The sequence below is a fragment of the Montipora foliosa genome, chromosome 9 (genome assembly GCF_036669935.1).
Source record: "Montipora foliosa isolate CH-2021 chromosome 9, ASM3666993v2, whole genome shotgun sequence".
Lineage (NCBI taxonomy): Eukaryota > Metazoa > Cnidaria > Anthozoa > Scleractinia > Acroporidae > Montipora > Montipora foliosa.
In genome coordinates this window covers 46,701,076-46,721,075 of record NC_090877.1, presented here as the reverse complement: position 1 = coordinate 46,721,075, position 20,000 = coordinate 46,701,076, and the positions used below count along the sequence as shown (strand labels likewise).

General features: G+C 37.5%; 1 protein-coding gene across 4 annotated transcripts; it reads left to right on the top strand.

The window, feature by feature from the left end:
- The first annotated feature begins 7,551 nt into the window (after positions 1–7,551).
- Positions 7,552–19,388, top strand: LOC137969952 (uncharacterized). 4 transcript variants are annotated; one of them, XM_068816369.1, is made up of 3 exons: positions 7,556–8,815; positions 17,642–18,161; positions 18,451–18,879. In XM_068816369.1, exons 1-3 carry the CDS (start codon positions 7,665–7,667, stop codon positions 18,517–18,519), a joined length of 1,740 nt encoding a protein of 579 aa, XP_068672470.1. In that variant the 5' UTR covers positions 7,556–7,664; the 3' UTR covers positions 18,520–18,879. The 4 variants fall into 4 exon arrangements, with proteins under 4 accessions (XP_068672473.1, XP_068672470.1, XP_068672472.1 ...); XM_068816371.1 differs by lacking the exon at positions 18,451–18,879 and adding an exon at positions 18,980–19,133 and having other exon boundaries at positions 7,557–8,815; XM_068816368.1 differs by lacking the exon at positions 18,451–18,879 and adding an exon at positions 18,930–19,388 and having other exon boundaries at positions 7,561–8,815.
- The last annotated feature ends 612 nt before the right edge of the window (positions 19,389–20,000 follow it).

Here is a 20,000-nt window from a genome sequence, read left to right as displayed (position 1 = left end):
TGACAAATTGGGTAGGTCGGTTTTCCCCGACTCCGGCTTCTCGGACCTAAAATCTCGCTGTAACCTCCGTGACGCTTGGCGTCTATTGCATCTCCGAGACAGGCAGTTCACCTGGTTCAGCCCAGACCATTCAATTGCCAGCAGACTGGATACCTTTTTGGTCCCGCGGCTTCAGTGTAATCAAGTCACTAGGTGCGATATTCTCCCATGCGTTTTCTTAGATCATGACTTTGTTATTTTAGACTATGATATTGCGGCTCTTCCCCTGCGAGGCCCGGGAGTTTGGAAGTTTAACAATTCTCTCCTCGATGACGAATCCTTTTGTTTAGAGATTTCGGATTTAATTGAGCAGTTTCTGGCCTTTCGTCATTGCTTTGCTTCTCAGCGCGATTTTTGGGAGTGTTTAAAGTCTGACATTAAGCTCACTACGATCGCCTTTTCTCGTCGTAAACACCGTTTACTCTCGTCCCAGAAGGTTTTTGTAACCAATCGCTTAATTGCCCTGAAGAATCGTTTGGCTTTGGGCGATGTTTCTGCTAGTCCTGAAATTCTGACTTCAGTGGCTGCTCTGCGGTCGCTTTTAGATTCCGAGCGCGAGGGTTCTAAGATTCGCAGCAGGGTTAAGTGGGCAGAGGAGAGGGAGTCTCCTTCTGGTTTCTTTCTCGGTCTTGAAAATGAGAGACACGAGAAAGGCTCCGTCTCCTCTGTCTTTGATTCTGAGGGGCAAGAGGTTTTTTCCCTCCCTGACATGATTCAAGCTCACGAGCGTTTTTATTCTTCCCTATTTTCTGAAGAGCCAATTGACCCTGTAGCCCAATCCCATTTGTTTGAGCACGTTACCCGCCGGTTATCGGAAGCTGAGCGCGAATCATGCGAGGGTCTTCTTTCTTTGAACGAGGCGTCCGAGGCCCTTCGCCTCTCTAATAGGAACAAAATGCCCGGTTCTGATGGCTTAACTGTTGAGTTTTATTCTGCGTTCTGGTCCCTCTTGGGGCCCCTTTTAGTTGATATGTTTAATGAGTCTCTCGCCCATCGTGAGCTGTGTGACTCAATGAAATCGAGTGTTACGCGTCTTGTTCATAAGAAAGATGATCGTAGAAATCTAAAAAACTGGCGTCCCATTTCGTTACTGAATGTGGATTATAAGATTTGTTCAAAAGCCCTTTCCCTCCGTTTGAAAAAAGTGTTGGGGTCTATTGTAGACCCTGATCAGACGTGTTCTGTTCCAGGTAGATCTATTTCTTCTAATTTGGCTCTTCTTCGCGATACACTAGATTTATTGAGAGACCCGGCGAGACAGGTATTCTCGTCTCTTTAGACCAGGAGAAAGCCTTCGATCGCGTTAATCGGTCCTTTCTGATGAATCTTTCAGAACACTTCGGTTTTGGGCCCTCCTTCTGTAGCTGGATTTTCACTTTGTATAACGGCGCTTATATGCGTATCCTAGTTAACGATTTCCTTTCCGATCCTGTTCCTTTGCTGCGGGGGGTCAGGCAGGGCGACGCCCTGTCCACTATGCTTTATGTTCTCTGCGTTGAAGTTTTAGCCTGCCGTATTAGGGACTCTCCCGCGATCGAAGGCTTTCTCTTGCCGGGGGCTGGTGGTGTCCAGTTTAAAGTCGGCCAGTATGCTGACGATACTACGGCCTTTGTCAAAAACGATTCTTCCCTTTTCTCACTTTTTGATGCGATTGCGTTTTACGAGCGTGGCTCTGGTGCGAAGCTTAATTTGTCCAAGACTGAGGCCATGTGGCTTGGTGCCTGGAAAGACCGCCTTGACGAGCCACTTGGTCTCACTTGGGTTAGGAAAATGAAGATCTTCGGTACTGTTGACGTTGAGCGCGATAATTGGGAACCGCGTTTGTCCAAACTTGACAAAACTCTTTCTAGATGGAAGTCGCGATCCTTGTCCTTTATTGGGAAGGTCCTTATTTTGAACATATTAGCGTTAAGTAAGTTGCTCTATGTGTCGCGCGTTTTAGTACCCCCTAAATGGGTTTATAGTAAACTTAATAGCCTGATATGGCCCTTTTTGTGGCGCGCTCGATTAGAGACTGTAGCTCGTAAATCGCTTATTTGTTCTGTTGATAGTGGAGGTTTGGGTTTAAAGGATTTTTCTTGCCAGGGCCGCGCCTTGCGGCTTGCGGCTTTAGTTACTTCCGTGTCCGATTCTAGTTCTAAGGGTTTTTACCTTGCTAAGTATTTTTGTGGCTCTGTGTTAGCTCCTTTGCGGCCGGAGTGGGCCGGGCTGCGTGATAACCTAACTCCAAGCGCTGCCCGACCTACTGCCTTTTATGCGAGTGTCCTTTCTTCCTTTCAGGCCACTGATTTACCTCCTGGGTTTACTTACACGTCTCGCGCCTTTTACAAGGTTTTGCTATCGAATTTCTGCACCATCCCGATTTTCCCTGCCCTCTGGTCAGGTTTCGTCCCCTCCCGCTTTTCCCTTTCTCGGCATTGGAGTCTGATCCGCGATTCATTTACCGAGAACTACAAAAATGATCTTGCATGGTTGATTACCCTCCGTGCCGTTAAGGTGCGACATTCTCTTCACACCTGGGGCTATATTCGCTCGCCTCGCTGTGCTTTATGCGCCCGTCTAGAGACCATTGATCATTGTTTCTTGGCTTGTCGTAGGGTTAAATTGGTCTGGTCTCGTTTTGTCCCTATGTTATCTGCGCTTTTGTCAGCTCCCTTCGTTCCCAATTGCCCCTTCGTGTTTTTTTACCAATTCCCGGTGCCTGAAAGGAAGTGCCTGCGTCTGCTTTTGTACATCATCAAGTCGATTCTGTGCGATATTTGGAAATTTCGTAATAAGGCTACCTTTCACAATGGTGGAGAGGACTCTAGAGCTATCGCTAAGTTTATTATTGCTGATGTTAAACGTAGGATCCAAGTTGACTTTCATCGCTTTTCTCAGGCTAAGTTTAATTCTATCTGGGTTCATCCAGCTGTATGTAAAGTCTGTGCTGATAAGCTTGTATTTTTCTTTTAGCTGTAGCCTCCTCTCTTGAGTAATTTTGTCAATATTGTTTGTATTTGGTTTTTGAATAAAGTTTTACGATATCACTGTCTGCAGTTAGATTATGGCTCTTTGGCATTACAAAGCATTTGCTTTCATGTTCAAATTGAGCACTCTACTGGGATGAGTCAATGCCGCTAGCAATTGCGCATGCTCACTCTCGCTAGTTTGAGCACTCTGGCATGGCTTAGATGTACCACATGTGTGGGACATTTGGGGTGGCTTTATAAGCTTAACCTCCATCCCAGACAACAGCACTACACTGATGAGGCCCATAAGGCCGAAACAGTACTATCTGCAGTTAGTTATATATATATATATATATATATATATAGAGCGTAGAATGAAGAAATGAAAACCATCCTGTAATCAGCTGAGCGGGATTTGAACCTACGTCCCCCTGAACACCGGTAGGGTGTGATGACCACTACACCATCAGGACAACCACGCTGGCAACGCAGCTATCGAGACAGTGAATTGGCCTAACGTGAGTATCCCGGGATTCTTTCACGGGTGATATATATATATATATATATATTTGTATATATATATATACAGTTACAGTTACAGGTAAGATAGACTACATTCCGTGGTCGACAAATTTGTTTCGTAGGACTCCCATGTCCCACTCTTCAGGATCGTACAATGGTTACTATCTCTCTCTACAGGATTACTGTTTTTACATGATGATTTTTTTTATCCTGCTACCCATGCGCGTACTTGTAAATTACAATTTTTAATTACAATTTCTTTAAGAGGAATTTGTTTGCATGCCGACAGCCGCTTGCTAATTCTGATCGTTTGTTGAGCGTGGCGAGCTCTGGGTGACAAATTATAGAAACAAATTTGTCGACCACGGAATGTAGTCTATCTTACCTGTAACTGTAACTGTGTGCACAGCTCTAGCTTCACTAGCTATTGAGCACTCTGCGAGGGCTTATTGGCAACTCACATTTAGTATTCAGTATATATACTGGTAGGGTGTGATGACCACTACACCATCAGGACAACCACGCTGGCAACGCAGCTATCGAGATAGTGAATTGGCCTAACGTGAGTATCCCGGGATTCTTTCACGGGTGAGATGGGAAACCTATAGTTCTTTATTTGTTTTTGATTGTTAAATCTATGTCACCTTGGAATTTAGACCTTTTGTTATAGTTCTTTATTTGTCTTTGATTGTCAAATCCATGTCACCTTGTAGCTTTGACCTTTGTTTTGTTTCGTTTCCTTAATTTCAATATTTCTGCTCTGTATATATAAGCTGCTGTTTTTGTGATTTGCACTCATTGTAAATAGTTTTTTTAGTTTTTAATTTTTAACCTGAAGAAGGCCGAACGGCCGAAACGTCGCATTAAACTTCGTCCAGAACAGTCAAGAGTTTGTCTCTTCGTCGCTTTTCCTTACGTACACTTAACTATATATATATATATATATACAAATGTAAGAAGGAAAGTATTACTAGTTACTCGAGTTTCACGCTCAAGGCGATCATCAGACTGAACGTTGTCTACGAGAAGGTGTCATATATAAGTGTTCAAATTTAGGAACGGTTGCAGCGACGCTTCCGGTGATTGGCTGTCGTGAAAAACTTGTTTTCATGGCGGCATTTCGTTACCAGCTCAGATTTCTTGTTCAAGAGAAAGGCGTTTTTTGCGCTCAAGATGTAAAGTTTTTCAGATAAACACAGGTTGCAGCGAGAAGGGTTGCCTTTGTACGCTTTTGCTCTTTTTACGATGCGCCAGTTGATTGCGTAGTCGATGTTTTTGTCCTTTAAGTCCCAGATGTGCTTGGAAAGTACAGTGTCATGTGAGTGTTTTTTGTCATTGAAAGAAAGCTTGTGGTTGTTGTACCGTGTTTTGAATTCGTTTTCCGTCATGCCAATGTAGGATCTTGAGTTACCGGAAGTTGTTGTGACAGTAGCTTGGTAGATAATGTTGCTGGTTAGGCACGCACCGTCAAGAGGGCAAAGGTTTTTGTTTCTACAATTGCATTTCTTCTCACTGGAGGACTCGTTGCACTCATTCAGGATCTTCTGGTTGTGGCTTTTGATTATGTTAATATGATTATGATTATGTTTATATATATATATATATAAGTAGACAGGAAATCGACGTGTCTGCATAGAGTGCTCGATATCGTTAGATAGATAGGAAAGGAGAAATTAAAACATTAAAACACTACAGAACTGTCTCGAAAGGGCCTGATGGTCCTCTCTCGTCGGGTGCATGAGACACTGACTGACTAATGTTCCTTTTATAAGTTGATGGTTCAAGCATGCATGCTTTATCAAATATTTGGTTGTGTGCCGGCACGCACTCGCCAGTTCGTTCCTTTTGTTCAGGGTGCCCGCTCAGGGTTTACATATGATGTAAAATCGGCGAGTGCGTGCCGGCACACAACCAAATATTTGATAAAGCATGCTTGAACCATCAACTCTGGTTTAACAAGTATGATCCAACTAGCTCGCAACTTTCCGCGCCGTCGAAGGAGCCCATCGTTACATTCTTGACCCATGTGCATGCTTCTTGTTCCATGGAGTGTCATCGTTGAACAATAGGGATTGCTTGGTGTGAGATGTCGGCATAGGAAGCTGCGAAAGATAGGGCGTCGTTGAGGAGCTTGTGTGAAATAGACGGGTAGAAATTTACAATATCAAAGGCGATGAACGAGTGGTGATCTTTTTCAGGGATGTTGTTGAACCATACATTCTTTCTGGAGTACACTGCATTGCACCATTCAACCTTACGGTTTGAATTTAAAGATCAGATTTTAGATCAGATATAGGGTGCTTTCCATTATGCCAAACCGACCGGTCAGAGATAAGTGGGAATACCGAAGGAAAATGGAACGACATTTTCCGATTAAACCGGGCCAACCAATAGGAATGGCTCTTGCCACTTTTTATTCCTTTTCCGAATTCCCTAATTAGGGCAAAGAACCGGTTTGTCAAAAATGGAACGGCGAATTTCGGTCGGAATATTCCAACCGAAATAAGTGGGCCACCTCCAGAGGTGATCCTGAATATTCTGGTCGGAAGAAACCGAAACGGACCTTTCCATTTGATTTCCGACCGAAATGTCCGGAATCTTTGGCATGATGGAAAGCACCCATAATTAACACTTTTTTCACCCACCAGTGTTCTCCTTTTTGGCCGTCAGCTAGCTTTTTATTTCTAAGATAATTCATTGGATCTATCGTTCAAAGGCTCAATCAAGGATTTTGTTGCAGGGCTGAGAGTATAGCACACAATGCTGGAGTTCAGGGGCCGATAATTGGGATTTTGGAATTAACAATTCAAAGGCCTTTTTTTCGGATCCTATTACAATGGTATTGTGAGCTAGAAAACGACTTTGTTCAAGGCTTTGATTTGAGATTTTGTTACGACCTCACTTTTTTCCACATCACTTTGTATTACCCTAGGGGCCTATACCTATTTCATCATTAATTTTATTGTTTTTATTTGTTAGTTTGATTGCATTGGTAATTTTTTTTTTAGCCTATTTAAGACTTTTTCATAGAGAGATTTTCTATTCCAAGTATTTTTAGCCCTGTACATGTAACACCTTTTACTGAAGAAACCCGAAGGGCGAAACGTCTAATAAAGTGTTTGTCCACTGAAGATGTTCGCTGTTTGCTCTTTTTACACAAACTATAATCCTGGGACGTTTGTTGCTGAACACGTGATCCCTAGCTCTGACTATTTATAATGTTTAAAAACATGTTTCAAAATAGTTTTATTGATTATATTGTTGTTTTTATTATGTTTGCTTTTTTTTTGAAGTCCTTCAAAGCGTCGCAAGTATGTTTCCTTGGCAGGGGCCAGTCAAGCATAGAGAAAAACATTCATTCGCATTTTCTACTTCATTTAAGTGATTTTTTCACTTGTTTATCATTTATTGCAGAATTCTCTAGTTCGCATTGCTATCAAAATACATGAAATGAAGTTGCATACTATTTGGCGAGTAACAGTTTCTAATTCAAAGAAAAATTTCCCTGATCCACGACGTCCATTTTCACAAAACTACGAAAACAAGTCGAGGTGGTGATTTCAGAAGGCAGTGCCATATACTCGGGCGTCGAAGCAGAATAATTGGATCTCAGTCATTCAATATTCCTTTCAGTTTTTTCCGAGTTATTCATTATTGATTATTTAATTTTTTTCGAGATTAATATTTTGGAATTCCCTATTCTTTAACGGAAACCTTAAAATTCTTTATTCCGAATTTTCGAACGCTGAATATTCTTTTATTCCTTTTCTTTTTTAATTTAAGCGTTATTCATTATTCCGCTTCCACCCTCGAACAACAGTACTCTCCCAGGCAGAATGTAAACTTCAAAAACCCATTTTAAATAATTTAGAAAACATTTTTTTAAAAAAATCCACTTTCGAATTACGATTACAAAAAAAAAACAATAATTGCCTCTCTTTCCGGCACCAGTCCCACAGGACACAGCACGCCAGTCCAATATTATAACTAAATAAGAACAATGGATCAAGGGTTGATGGTATTGTTTGTATTGTGAAACTTGGCTGTTCGCGTTCCATAAAATTATTTTTGGGGTTAATTAATGATGATTCACATTTGACCGGACTTACGCGAGGATTTAAGAGAACGCGTCTCTCTTGCGTTTTGAAATTGATGAGTGTGAAATTAATGAAGCTTCGAACTTTAAGGCTGCGTGTGGCCATCGCCGCAATTGTTTTGTGGATTTTTGTGATTGTAGCTCATGTCTGCATTGTAAGTCAGCTTAAAGACTTCTCTACAGATGCCATGTTTAAATCATCGATGCTGCCGCAAGAGCTACTTTTATTTCAAGAATCAGGAAAACTGTTGAGTGACGACCAAGTGGTCGACGTTCGGGTTACCGACGTTCGTCGTTCACTTGTAGGACTTAACCATCATATATGGAAAGGGAACTGCGTCCGAAAAATCGAGACGCTTTGCAATTTTCCAATGTTTCCGAAAGCGCCGGATCAACGAAAAGTGATTTATCGAACAGAAATTACTGAACCAAAAAATGCTACAACAGATGGACATCGCTTCATTGGTTTCCTGATTCCATATACCTCTGGTGAATATAATTTTGCCGTAGCATCTAATGGTATTGCTGAAGTTTGGTTAAGCGACAGCGAGAACTGGAAAATGGCGAAACAAATCGCCTTTGTCAGGCCTTTGCATCAAAATTCTGCAAGTTTTAAACAGTGGGACTTCAACGTTTCTAGGACGCAGATTTCCTCTGGAATTCATTTGAAAGCCAGCGTTAGATATTACATAGAGATGTCGTATACCTTTGGTACCCAGAATACAGTAGAGAATTTTGTTCAAGTTGCCTGGAAAAGGTCCCAAGAATCCAACTTCTCTGTCATCGAGGGACGCTCGTTATCGCTGTATACGAATGACAGTGAACTAGCAAAGTACAAAATATTTGACGATAAATTGCCAGACGCTGCGTCGTGTGATTCAAAGATTGAAAAAGGCTATTATAACACACACATGTCAATAGATACCACGATACCTTATTTACAGCACACAGCAGTAAACCAGGCGTTACTATTGTGCCAATATCAACCAAGTTATGTCTTAGATTGTTCAAATTTGACGAGTTTCAAACAGTACGATGGAGTGAAGAGGCATGTGCAGAGAACCTACACATACCCGTTTCCGGTTGTCGACGGCAGCATACGACTGAGGAGAGGTTCTAATTTTTATTACGAATTCCCTTTGGATGAAGAAGAGGCTTTGTCAATTGTTTCTAAATACATGGAGGCACTTGAAACGACCTATTTCGGGTGAGTTTGCACCCAAGCAGTCGTATCTATCACTCACTCACTCACTCACTCACTTACTCACAAGAGTCCTTGTGAAAGAATTCTAAGGTATTTACGCGAATTTGTATGGGTAATCAACCGAGGCAATAATTTCACGCGCGTTTTGTCGAAAATCTAATAATTTTCCGAGCCTTTAAGCGAAGGAAATTATTTGATTTTGGACAAAACGCAAGTGAAATTGTTCCCTAATTTCACGAGTATACCATTTGGTTAATTATTAATTTTGGCACAGTAAGAAAAGTTGCCATGGTAATAGACCAATTTCGATATATTAAAATTCAGTGCAAAACAAAAGATATCATCTCGAGGCTCTGGGGAATAAACTCGTACCAATTCTTATATTTATTCCCCAGAATCTCGAGATGATGCCTTTTGTTTTGAACAGAATTTTAATATATCGAAAGTGGTCTATTTGTCACCCACGTTATTAGAACAGCAGTCATGGGTGACAAATTAAGCCCTGGCCAAGCTAACGAACAAAATTGGATTCAACGTTCCAACTTTGCTCGATCCAACATTGTTCAACGGTTTGGCCACCCATGTTGGAAAACGTTCGTCCCACGTTTTTTGTTCGATCAACTGTTGGATGGAGTTTGCTTTTGATCAACATTGCGACCAACAGTTCTGCTCGATCCAACAATGTTGCAGTGTTTTGCCGCTCTTCCAACAAAGTTGTATCCTGAACAGAGTCACGTTCGCGCTGCTAGCCAATCACGAATCGCTACCTTATTTTCAAGCCCAAGGTCAATATTGACCTTGGGATTTTGCGTTGAAATTTTGTGTTGAAATTTGACCTTGGGATTCAAAATGAGTTCAAATAAAAAATACAAATAATTAATTCAAAAATGGGTTCAAACAAAACTTACAACACAAAATTTTTTCTATATATTTTTCAAAAAATTCAAACAAAGAAACAAATAATAAATCCAATAATGCAATCCGATATGTTTTTAAGGTAATTCCTTAGTATTGCATTGCGCATCCCTACTGCGCACGATTTTTGCGTCATTAGCGCGCGCACATGAGCACGTGCGCATACAAAACGTAAGAGATTTCGCTCAAACTAAACCCGATGGCGAAATAAATGCTCCTTTTCTCTCAAACGAGCACGGTGCCCCCCGATTTTTTTTTCAGGTATTTGCTAGGAACAGTCTAATAAAGAACATATTTGAAGAGGAAAAAAAGTTTGATAGTAGAACATGAATTTTTTTTGGAAAACAGTTCCGTACTGGGTGTATTTTACCCAAGGCGAGGACTTCAAGCTAACCACGGAACTGTCCCAAAAAGTGCACTATTCCCACAACCAGGGAATCAAAATCGGCGTAAATGAAGCAATACTGCTTATGTAAATAAAAGAAGCTTTATTTTCAAAATAAAATTTTGTGTCTTTGAAGTAACCAAGACTTAATTCTGTATGAAGGTGATTGGAATTTTTAACGCGAAAACAGTAAAAATACCCCATTTTACGAGCCTGCTGACGCGTAAACAAGCACGGTGACCCCATTTTTTTATTGCATTTTTTAATGTTCAATTCATATCATAAATGTTAATTAATGTTGGTTTGGATGTTAATTTCAACAGTTTTTTTTCATCCGTGACGAGCCTTACATCGACTCTTTTCCGCATATTCTCCATTGTTTTCCAATTACACTGTTGTTCATAAGTTTGAAGAAATATTTTTAAAAAGTATTTTTGGCACTAGTTCTTTTCTGAGTATTAAAGTCACTATACTACTTCATCCACGGTGACTGCTCAAACTCAAGTACTCTGTGAACTTTAGTGACTTTTAATCCAAGATCAGTATATAATTGCAGATTTCTATAATGAAGAACATATTTATCTTTGAGTTTTAGGGTTGGAATCAGTTTGTGAACAAGACCAGTTGATACATTGAATTTATTGGCTATTTCCTGACAATAATTAGAAAGCATATCTTTGTTAACTTTAATTTTTTCAGGAGCTAATGAATAGATAATCATTTTGTAAATTATGCAATTTTTTTGGATACTCAAGATCAACTTCCAATATCAATCCTTTAGTGCTGTCTTTTTTATACTTAGCTAAATCTAAATTAGTAATCTGTTTTTCTGTCATCCATTTGAAATTACCAGTTGGTAAATACTGACACATGCTATGACCATATAAATTATTACAATCTCTAAATACATGATATACTTTGAAGGCGCATTTTCATCGTATGTTTTCATGTATTTATTATTTGCTTTTGAATATCGGTGTGGAATATAACTAATGCCTCCTCGAAGTCCTGTTTCAATGAATTGAAACATGTTAATGTCAGTCATTAGCTCTAATTTGATATCAGTCATCTTTAACATCGCATTCCATGACAAACCAGGACTAGTAAAATAATGAGCTGGATCTAATTTATAATATTCTAAGCATGTTTTTCTAACGTTTTCAACACATCAGCTAACAAAAGTATATCAGATTTTAGATATAAGTCGTGATATTCACCCGTCGATTTTAAGCTGAAAGTATTCCATACATTTTGGGAATTATTGTATTGATCATCTGTAATATGCTCGTCGTTTAAAATGCTATAGAACTTATCTTTTGTTGGTAGATCTAATTCATTAAATGTATCAAAGCAGTCCATGTGATCAGGAGGATAGACTCCTTTTTTTCATAAGCTGAAACTGTTCATTTTTTAATTCTTCTCAGTTTTGTGTATTTTAATGCTTCATCAGGTAAATTACTTACTAATTCATCAAGACTTGAACTCATAAATAGGCAATTTTCACGATGGCGTCTACAACTACCACAATTCAGTTTGCTTTTCTTTTCATATTTAAATTTTGTATTCCTAGTGGAGTAAAAATAACAATAGCTCTAATTAACATGAGACAAGCGAAACCTGAAGGTTCTGGTACTTGTAGTCAAATGGCGTCATCATGCCAATGTCCTATTTAAAGCTGTCAATAAATGTTAAATGGTTGCCAAGCATGAAAGCCATATACTTTTCCATTTGGAATAGCATTAATATTCATTTGACATTCTTCTCCTTTCTTATTTTTTTGTGTGTTTTTTAGCTATTTCACCAATATTTTGCATTATAAAATGTGAATCATAACCACGTAAGTTGTGAAAGATGACTGGTATTTTATCAGTGAGTCTAAAATTAAGATTACAATCTTGATGTGCAGAACCTCTATATTTTCCAGTAATGTGACAATTGCCTCTTACTATAATATCTTTGTGAATGTATTTCTTATTACAAATGTGGCATTTATCAGCATTTTTGACGTTTTTCTCATCTTCTTTGGTCATTTTTAATTGCTTGTTGAATTTGTATTTCAGGATATTTTTACAATATTTTACTTCTTAAAGCATTTTTTGCATAAATTTGTATAGAGCATTTTCACCTCTATAAATTTGAACTGATTAGGTGTATTTATCATCATAACAACAAACAACTTTATAACCATAACCACAGTCAGTATGTTTTTGATAAGCTTCATTCAGTGTATGGTTTATCATTGTTAGGCTTACAGCCTTGAACTTTTTCTGTTATTGCTTTAAAATCTGCATATATTACAAACGGAACTGATATTTGCTTATGAAAATTAATGAAAATTATTGAACTTTACTTTTAAACCTTTTTCAGGCACTACGGTAACGGTACTACTGGCTGTCAACTGAACATGTTTTCGACTGTTCCACCAGATGAACTCTTAATCATGAGTATCATTGGCTCAACTACTCCCAAGTCCTGTGATTTAGATCCTGTTCCTGGTCATGTACTTAAATGTCTGTTTCCTTCTATTCTCCCAGTAATACATAAGATTGTTAATCTTTCCTTGGAAACTGGTCGGCTGCCTGGAATACTTAAACAAGCTATACTTAAGCCATTGATCAAAAAGTCCTCTCTGGATTCGAACGACTTCAAGAACTATAGGCCTATTTATAATCTTCGTTTCATATCCAAAACTATTGAAAAATGTGTCGCTAAACAGCTGATTCAACACTTAGATAATTATGACCTTGGTGAAACATACCAATCAGCCTATAGGAGGAACCATAGTACAGAGACTGCTCTTACTAGAGTCCACAATTTATTTATTTACAGATTCAGTATGCAATGTGCAACACTAGGTGGACAGAACAAAAGGAAACGAAGTCCCCTACAAGGTTAAGCCACCCAATGACATACAATGACATAGCCATGGCAATAGATCAACATAATTCAGTTATTCAAGTACTTCTCGATCTTTCGGCTGCATTTGATACTGTCGATCATGGTATCCTCCTCTCGCGACTGTCCAATCGCTTTGGAATTACTGGAACTGTATTGAAATGGTTTCGATCATATCTTTCTGATCGTACATAGTTTGTGCAGGTTAATGGTGCGTGCTCTGCTTCTCATGTTCTTGGGTTTGGTGTACCGGAGGGATCCGTTCTTGGCCCGTTGTTCTATTCAATAGAACAACAAAGACAAGTCCGAAGTTCTCGTAATATCCTCTTCCTATCAACCTCGGCCACCACTATCTTCTGTTGATATATGTGATGAGACTGTATCCTGCTTCCCCAGTGCACACAATATTGGAGTCATCTTTGATCAGTCCCTTTGTATGGTAGCTCGTGTTAATGCAGTCTGTCTATCGTCCTTTTTCCATGTTCGTAATATTGGTTTCATACGCAAATATCTTACTTATGACGCTGCAAAGATCATTATTCATGCCTTCGTAGTTTCTAAACTTGATTATTGTAATTCTTTATTGTACAGTCTGCCATCCTATCTTATTCGGAAGCTTCAACATGTTCAAAATTCTGCCGCTCGCCCTGTCAACCAGTGTCCAAGATTCTGCCATATTACTCCAGTCCTGAGGGATCTTCACTGGCTTCCTGTCTCCTTTCGTATTGAATTTAAACTTATGTTAATTACTTATAAAGTACTACTTGATTGTGCTCCAATCTATATACAAGAACTCCTTGAATTGTATATACCCAGCCGTAATCTCACATCCTCCAATAGGAAGTTATTAGTTTATCCACAAGGGCGTATGAGACCAAATGATGGATTAGCTAAAACATATCGAACATTGCTCAGTTATCAAAAACAATTTAATAGTTTTTTTACAAGTCCAACGATCACTTTGAAAACTTTTCAAAAATTATACGGTATGTTGTATTTTGATTTAACAGCTCAAGCAATTGAAGTTAAAAGTGGATCTGTCAAAATTCAACTAAAATATAGCTTAAATGATAATCCAAATGCAAATTTATGCTCTTTGCAATGGTTTTACATGAAGAAGAACTATTAATTGATGCTGTTACTGGAAGAGCTGTTTTAAGAGCATAATTCATCAAAAAACAAATTTAACTTTCATTACTTTATCACTTCGTATTAAATTTAATATAACTTATTAATATATATTACAAATGAGTTATCAACAATATTCTGTTAAACTTAGCGATAATCAAAAACAAAGATTGGCAAAAGTAATGAAAGATAAATCTCCAATTACTATTCGTTTGTCTCATAAAGAATTAACTGGAAATGATGAACTTATGCTTACAAAAACACAAATAAAACGACTACAAAAAGCGAAAACATTAAACAAAGGTGCTGATATTAAAATATCAAAAAGCCAAATAACAAAAGTTGTAAAACATGGTGGAAATTTGTTTAGTTCTCTCATGCAATTAGGTGCTAAAATGCTACCAATGGCTACAAAATTTGCTTCAGTTGGTGAAACAATGAAAATGCATATACCATATACCAATTGACATGAATGGCTTTGATATTTTAAAAACATTACATTATTTACACTGTTATCTTATCACCAATTTATCAGATAAAACTTTTATTATAAATGGAAAAGAGTTTTACTTCCTAGTGGATCAATAATCAAACAAATTCAACTGAATTATGAAAAACGAAACATTCAAATTTATTATGGGTTTCCATTTGCATTCAACGATTATTTGTATCAGATAAGAATACGCAAAATCAGACGTTTAATATGAATATAACATTACAAAACGGTCATTTTAGAGTCAAACTATTAAACAACGATATACCAAATGAAGAACTTGATATCTTGATTAAATATATTCATTAAAATAATATATACAATATTATAATGACAACTGATCAAAAAATATTCAATTTCAATCATACAAGCAAAAATCTATCAGATGATAAAATTAAAGAAATAAAAGATTTTGGTGTTATAAGAAATCATTTCAACATTACCAAAAATGCATCTATCTACTAATCTTGGTTTAGTTGGATTAGTAGTTATTGGAACAATTTCAGGTGCTGTAACTCTTAATCCTATTATTTTAGGAGCTATTTCAGGAGCCACTGTTCTTTTACAAACATATGCTACTGCAAAAAAAAAATATGATCGTAAATTAGAAAATTGCAGATTTGCTTATACTATTTATTTTGATATATTATCAGAACTCAGAAATAGTTTAAGAAGCGGTGTATTTAATGAAACAATCTTTTTTTAACAAATGTTATATCATAGATAATATTATAATCGATCATTTTCCAACGATTTCAGACAAAATAATGAAAAAATATGATAAAAAATTCATAGTTCAATCAACAAACAAAGCTGATTCCAATATTTCTCATAATTATTCAAAGTCTTTTTGGATTTAGTTACTTTAAGTTCAAAATAAATACCCCATTCAAGAAACAAACGATGAATAATATATTTAACCGAAATAATTCATTTACGTTTTCCATTAACCTGTGACAATATTTTTCAAAAGATGAAATGGGTTTTTTATTATAAAGGCTGATTTCATCGAGAACATTAATAATATGATATTTTCTGATATAAACTGATTTTTTCCTTATCTTACACATATTTTCATAAAAATCAATGTAATTTTATATTTAAATATTTCATTATCAATTAGACCACAGTTAACACAAACTAAACGACTATTTTCTTCAATTATATCAGATTTTTCACAGCAATTACTTTGTTTTGATGTATAATAATGAGATATTTGTTTATAATAAAAAGGGCAAATAATATACTCTTCTAAAAAAATAGGCTCAGAATGTAATTTTTCACAAAAATTTATGAAAATATTTTTTTAAACATTTACTTTACTCATAAAGGTTACTCATAAGGTTTACCCATAAAGTTTACTCATAAAGTTTACTTACAAAGTTTATCGACAAAACTGTCTTGAATATATTTATTCTTATGAATTTCCTGTTTCCATTTAATTATGCAAATATTTAAACACACTTTATGCATCACCCAAATGTGTAAAATTTCACTCAAATTATGTACACATTTGTGGAAAAAAATGCGTAACTTTTGATTGGTTAAAAGTCACGGAAAAAGTCGAAACAATGAGATGATTAACTTTCTGTTTATAATGGCACGCTATGGTACTTCTTTTCTGTTCACTTCACTCGCCATAATATTGATTAGCTTTTGCAATTCAAAAGCTGTTTGCAATATTTGCTCCCACTTTTTGGAGTTAAAAAAATTTTTGGAATTAAAGATTTTTATGCTTTGCTTAAAGAAAATACAGAATTAAATATAGAATACAAATTTTTGGGTTCATTTCTGATTTATTAAAAACTGTGGGAAAAAACCTTTAGTTTTCAATAATGTCACGCTTTTGTGATTCTTTCATGTTCCATTTGATTATGCAAATATTTAAACATATTGCATTGCAGTATTGGATTTATTATTTGTTGGTTTCTTTGTTTGAATTTTTTGAAAAATATTTGAAAAAATTTTTTGTAATTTTTGTTTGAAGCTATTTTTGAATTAATTATTTGTATTTTTTATTTGAGCTCATTTTGAATCCCAAGGTCAAATTTTAACACAAAATTTCAGCGCAAAATTCTAAGGTCAATATTTAAGTTTGATATAATGCGCTGATACCCTCAACTACTATGCTACTCTCGTGGGTCCTATTTGGAATGAAAAGTTTGATTTCTATTTTCTGCACGCTGTAAAGATTTTATGTATAGGATAGATGAAAACGCTATGATCCCTTAATTTAAAAGCTACTCCAAAAAGCGGGTACATTCTAACCAGCCAATAACGAGAAAACAAACAAACAAAAATACGAACCATACGAGATGAGATTCAAATATTCCATTCAAAAATTATCTTCTTTTCTGCCGAATGTCAACACATTTCTACAAGCCTCCGTACCGGTCGGAAAGTGAAAAGAGTTTGCTTAAGGAGCTTAAGCATCGGCGTTTTTGAGACGCGGACGGAGACCAGAAGTAAGCTGTTTCGCCTTTTAACATGTCTTCACAGTTAAATTTACATTGCTTTTGGGGTCGGCATTTTCCTTCGTTATGGCCTAAGGGGTTTGAGCAACGACATCGATAAACGCCACAAAGCAAGGAGTTTATCGTACAACAAAAAAGCAAGGTGACACACCATAAAACCAATCCGGTGTGGCCAACACAGCTTACAAATCACGCATGCGCGTAATCATTGGTTTAAAAGGGAATATAATCGAGGGGCATGCATTCCAATGCATTTCTTTGCCGTACTCCACAAAACAAGAACGTTAAACCACCAAATTTTGCGTTTTGACGACGTGACTATTCAACAATGAACCATCCACTTTCTATCTTAGTCTTCTATTGTTTTTAAATCTAAGGCATTGTCTCAGTTGTTTCGTCTTTTGATTTTGGCTAAGGTAGCGAGCCAAACACAATACAAAACATTATACGTTACGAAAGCTGCTACATCACCCTAAAAAAGAGCGCAGCTCCACTGACAAAGAGGGGAATGCTTACTGGCTATTGTTTTACTCTTTCAGGCGATACAACTTGGTGTCAATCAAACGTGTCGAGAAAAAAATAGACCTTAAGAAAGGACTGAGATACTTCCTCGAGTTGGTTGTCTCAGATACAATAATTGGGAAAAACTTTATCTTAGCAGAATATGCATTTCAACCAAAGGGGGAAAATGTTCAATTGTTTTATCCTGAGGGCCTGCAATGGAACAGGACTGCGGATGTCTATCTAATCCTTACAGCGAAGAACCTCGGTCGATGGGTCCACCATTTTATCAAGAACGTAGAAAAGATCTTTAAAGAAACTCGGGACGAACATTTACATGTCATTATCTACGATTTTGATAGCCCGGACATAAACTTAGAGCAGGCTTTAAGAGGAACTGTCTTGAAGAACTACCACTATATTAGGAAGCCTGGAAAGTACTCGCGGACGATTTCATACACGGAAGCCATAGCCTCTGTAAAAGACCCTAACGCCATTGTTGTCACCATTGATTTGCATCTTGACTTGGGAAGTCAGTTTATTAACGAAATACGTAAGGTAAGTATAAAGAATGGGGCACAAATGCCAGACAAGTAGCCACACCCCAAACAAATTAGCTTATCACCCAATCACTCCAATTAATCGCTGATGTGCGAAAGTTTAAGTGACTTCCGTCATTTAATTTACCCATAGCTGGCACCATCCTCGTAATTTGCGAGTTTTCCCTGATCTCTTGAACTACGAGAAAACTGGGGGATATTCCCAACACCATAGCCTGGGTAGCTAGCTGACCGGGTAATTATTCAAACACGCGCGAGTAAATGGATGGTTGTTTCTTTATGTGTAGGCCGGGAACGACTGCGCATCGGCGAAGCCACCATGCCACTCGAGGTCCATTCGTGAAAAGTACTTTTGACGGTTTGAATTGGGTCACGTGGCATACAGGTGACAAATGTTTGACCTGCAAAAGTCTCCCGGAGGCAAACGCGATGCTTAGGGCCGACACAAGAAAGAAGCTTGTGTAACGATGAAAGAAGTTGGCGAACATTACCAAGTCGTAAAGGAAAAAGAATCAAGTTTGGCAAAAGATTATTTCCAAATTTCTCCTATCTTTCATCCATTACGTATTTCTCTTAGTATTATGGATCCCTTTTCCCTCGAGACAAGCCGGAAAATAGATCTCGACTTTCCTAGCGTATCGAGCGCTGGCCTTTGCAGTGTTCGTCATGTAACACCCTTCGAAAGAAAGATGGGGATTAAAAACTATTATGACACACTTAACATACAACCATTTATTTCTCTTGGAAAATATACTTTGCATTTCAGCATTGTTTAAAAGGCAAGACAGTTTACGCTCCTGATATTGTTTTCTTAAGATGTGGGGGAAGCAGCCTTAAACCTAAAGGTTTCTGGTACCACTACAGCTACGGCACAATCGCAATGTACAAAGAGGACTGGGATATAATTGGAGGATTCTCAGCTTCTTTTAGTAACAAGACTACGTGGGGAGCAGAGGACTGGGACTTAATCGATAGCGCTATCAAGGGAGGTCTGGAAATAGAGAGAATACGTTCACCATGGATGTATCACTACTATCATACTAAGGATGGAATGTGGCAATGACAACCAAAGCGACTGGCTAAATATCTGCCCATGGCCCTTCGATATGGGTGCACGTATCCAAAATGATTTCTGCAATTAACGTATTCAACTGGTAACACGAACAAACGAGTCAAAATACTTTTATACATAGTCTAAAAATTGAAATAAAGAAGAGCAATCTTCTCTGTATTTTTCCTTTTTGAAGAGGAGGAGAGAGGCAGTTGTGGCTGGTTCTTGACTGAGACTGAGGCGTTGCTTAAAAGATTTCACCATTAGACGAGGCTTTAGGCAGATAGATAGGATTGCTTAGGATAGAATTGGAGAAACTTTATTTAGACACGGCAAAATTGCATCAAATTTACAAATCATAAGAAATCTGTTCTACCTACAGCCGTGTGACAGTCGAAAGAAAGTTATCTTATAAAATCTAAAACTGGATTACATTACATATTAAAATAACTGAAACGGTTGTTGTCGATGCAAACTTTTAATTTTATTTCGGTTCCGTTATATTTATTTTTTCGTCACAAACCAACTCAAGTGGTTGTGCAATGGCTGATCCATCTTTATAGCGCATGCGTTAAGTTTAACGTGGCCAGCGTGCATACGTAGCATTGAACGAAAATGGTGTCGTTGAAAGTAAGCACAAATATGGTGTTTAATACGTCCAAACCACATAAAAATGCACACGCCGTTCGCAGTAGACCCACACTAAAAGACGTGAAGCGTTTTCAGAATTGGTCTGTCCGCGAACTTTTTTGAGCGAATATTTATGAACGAACATAACAAGAATCA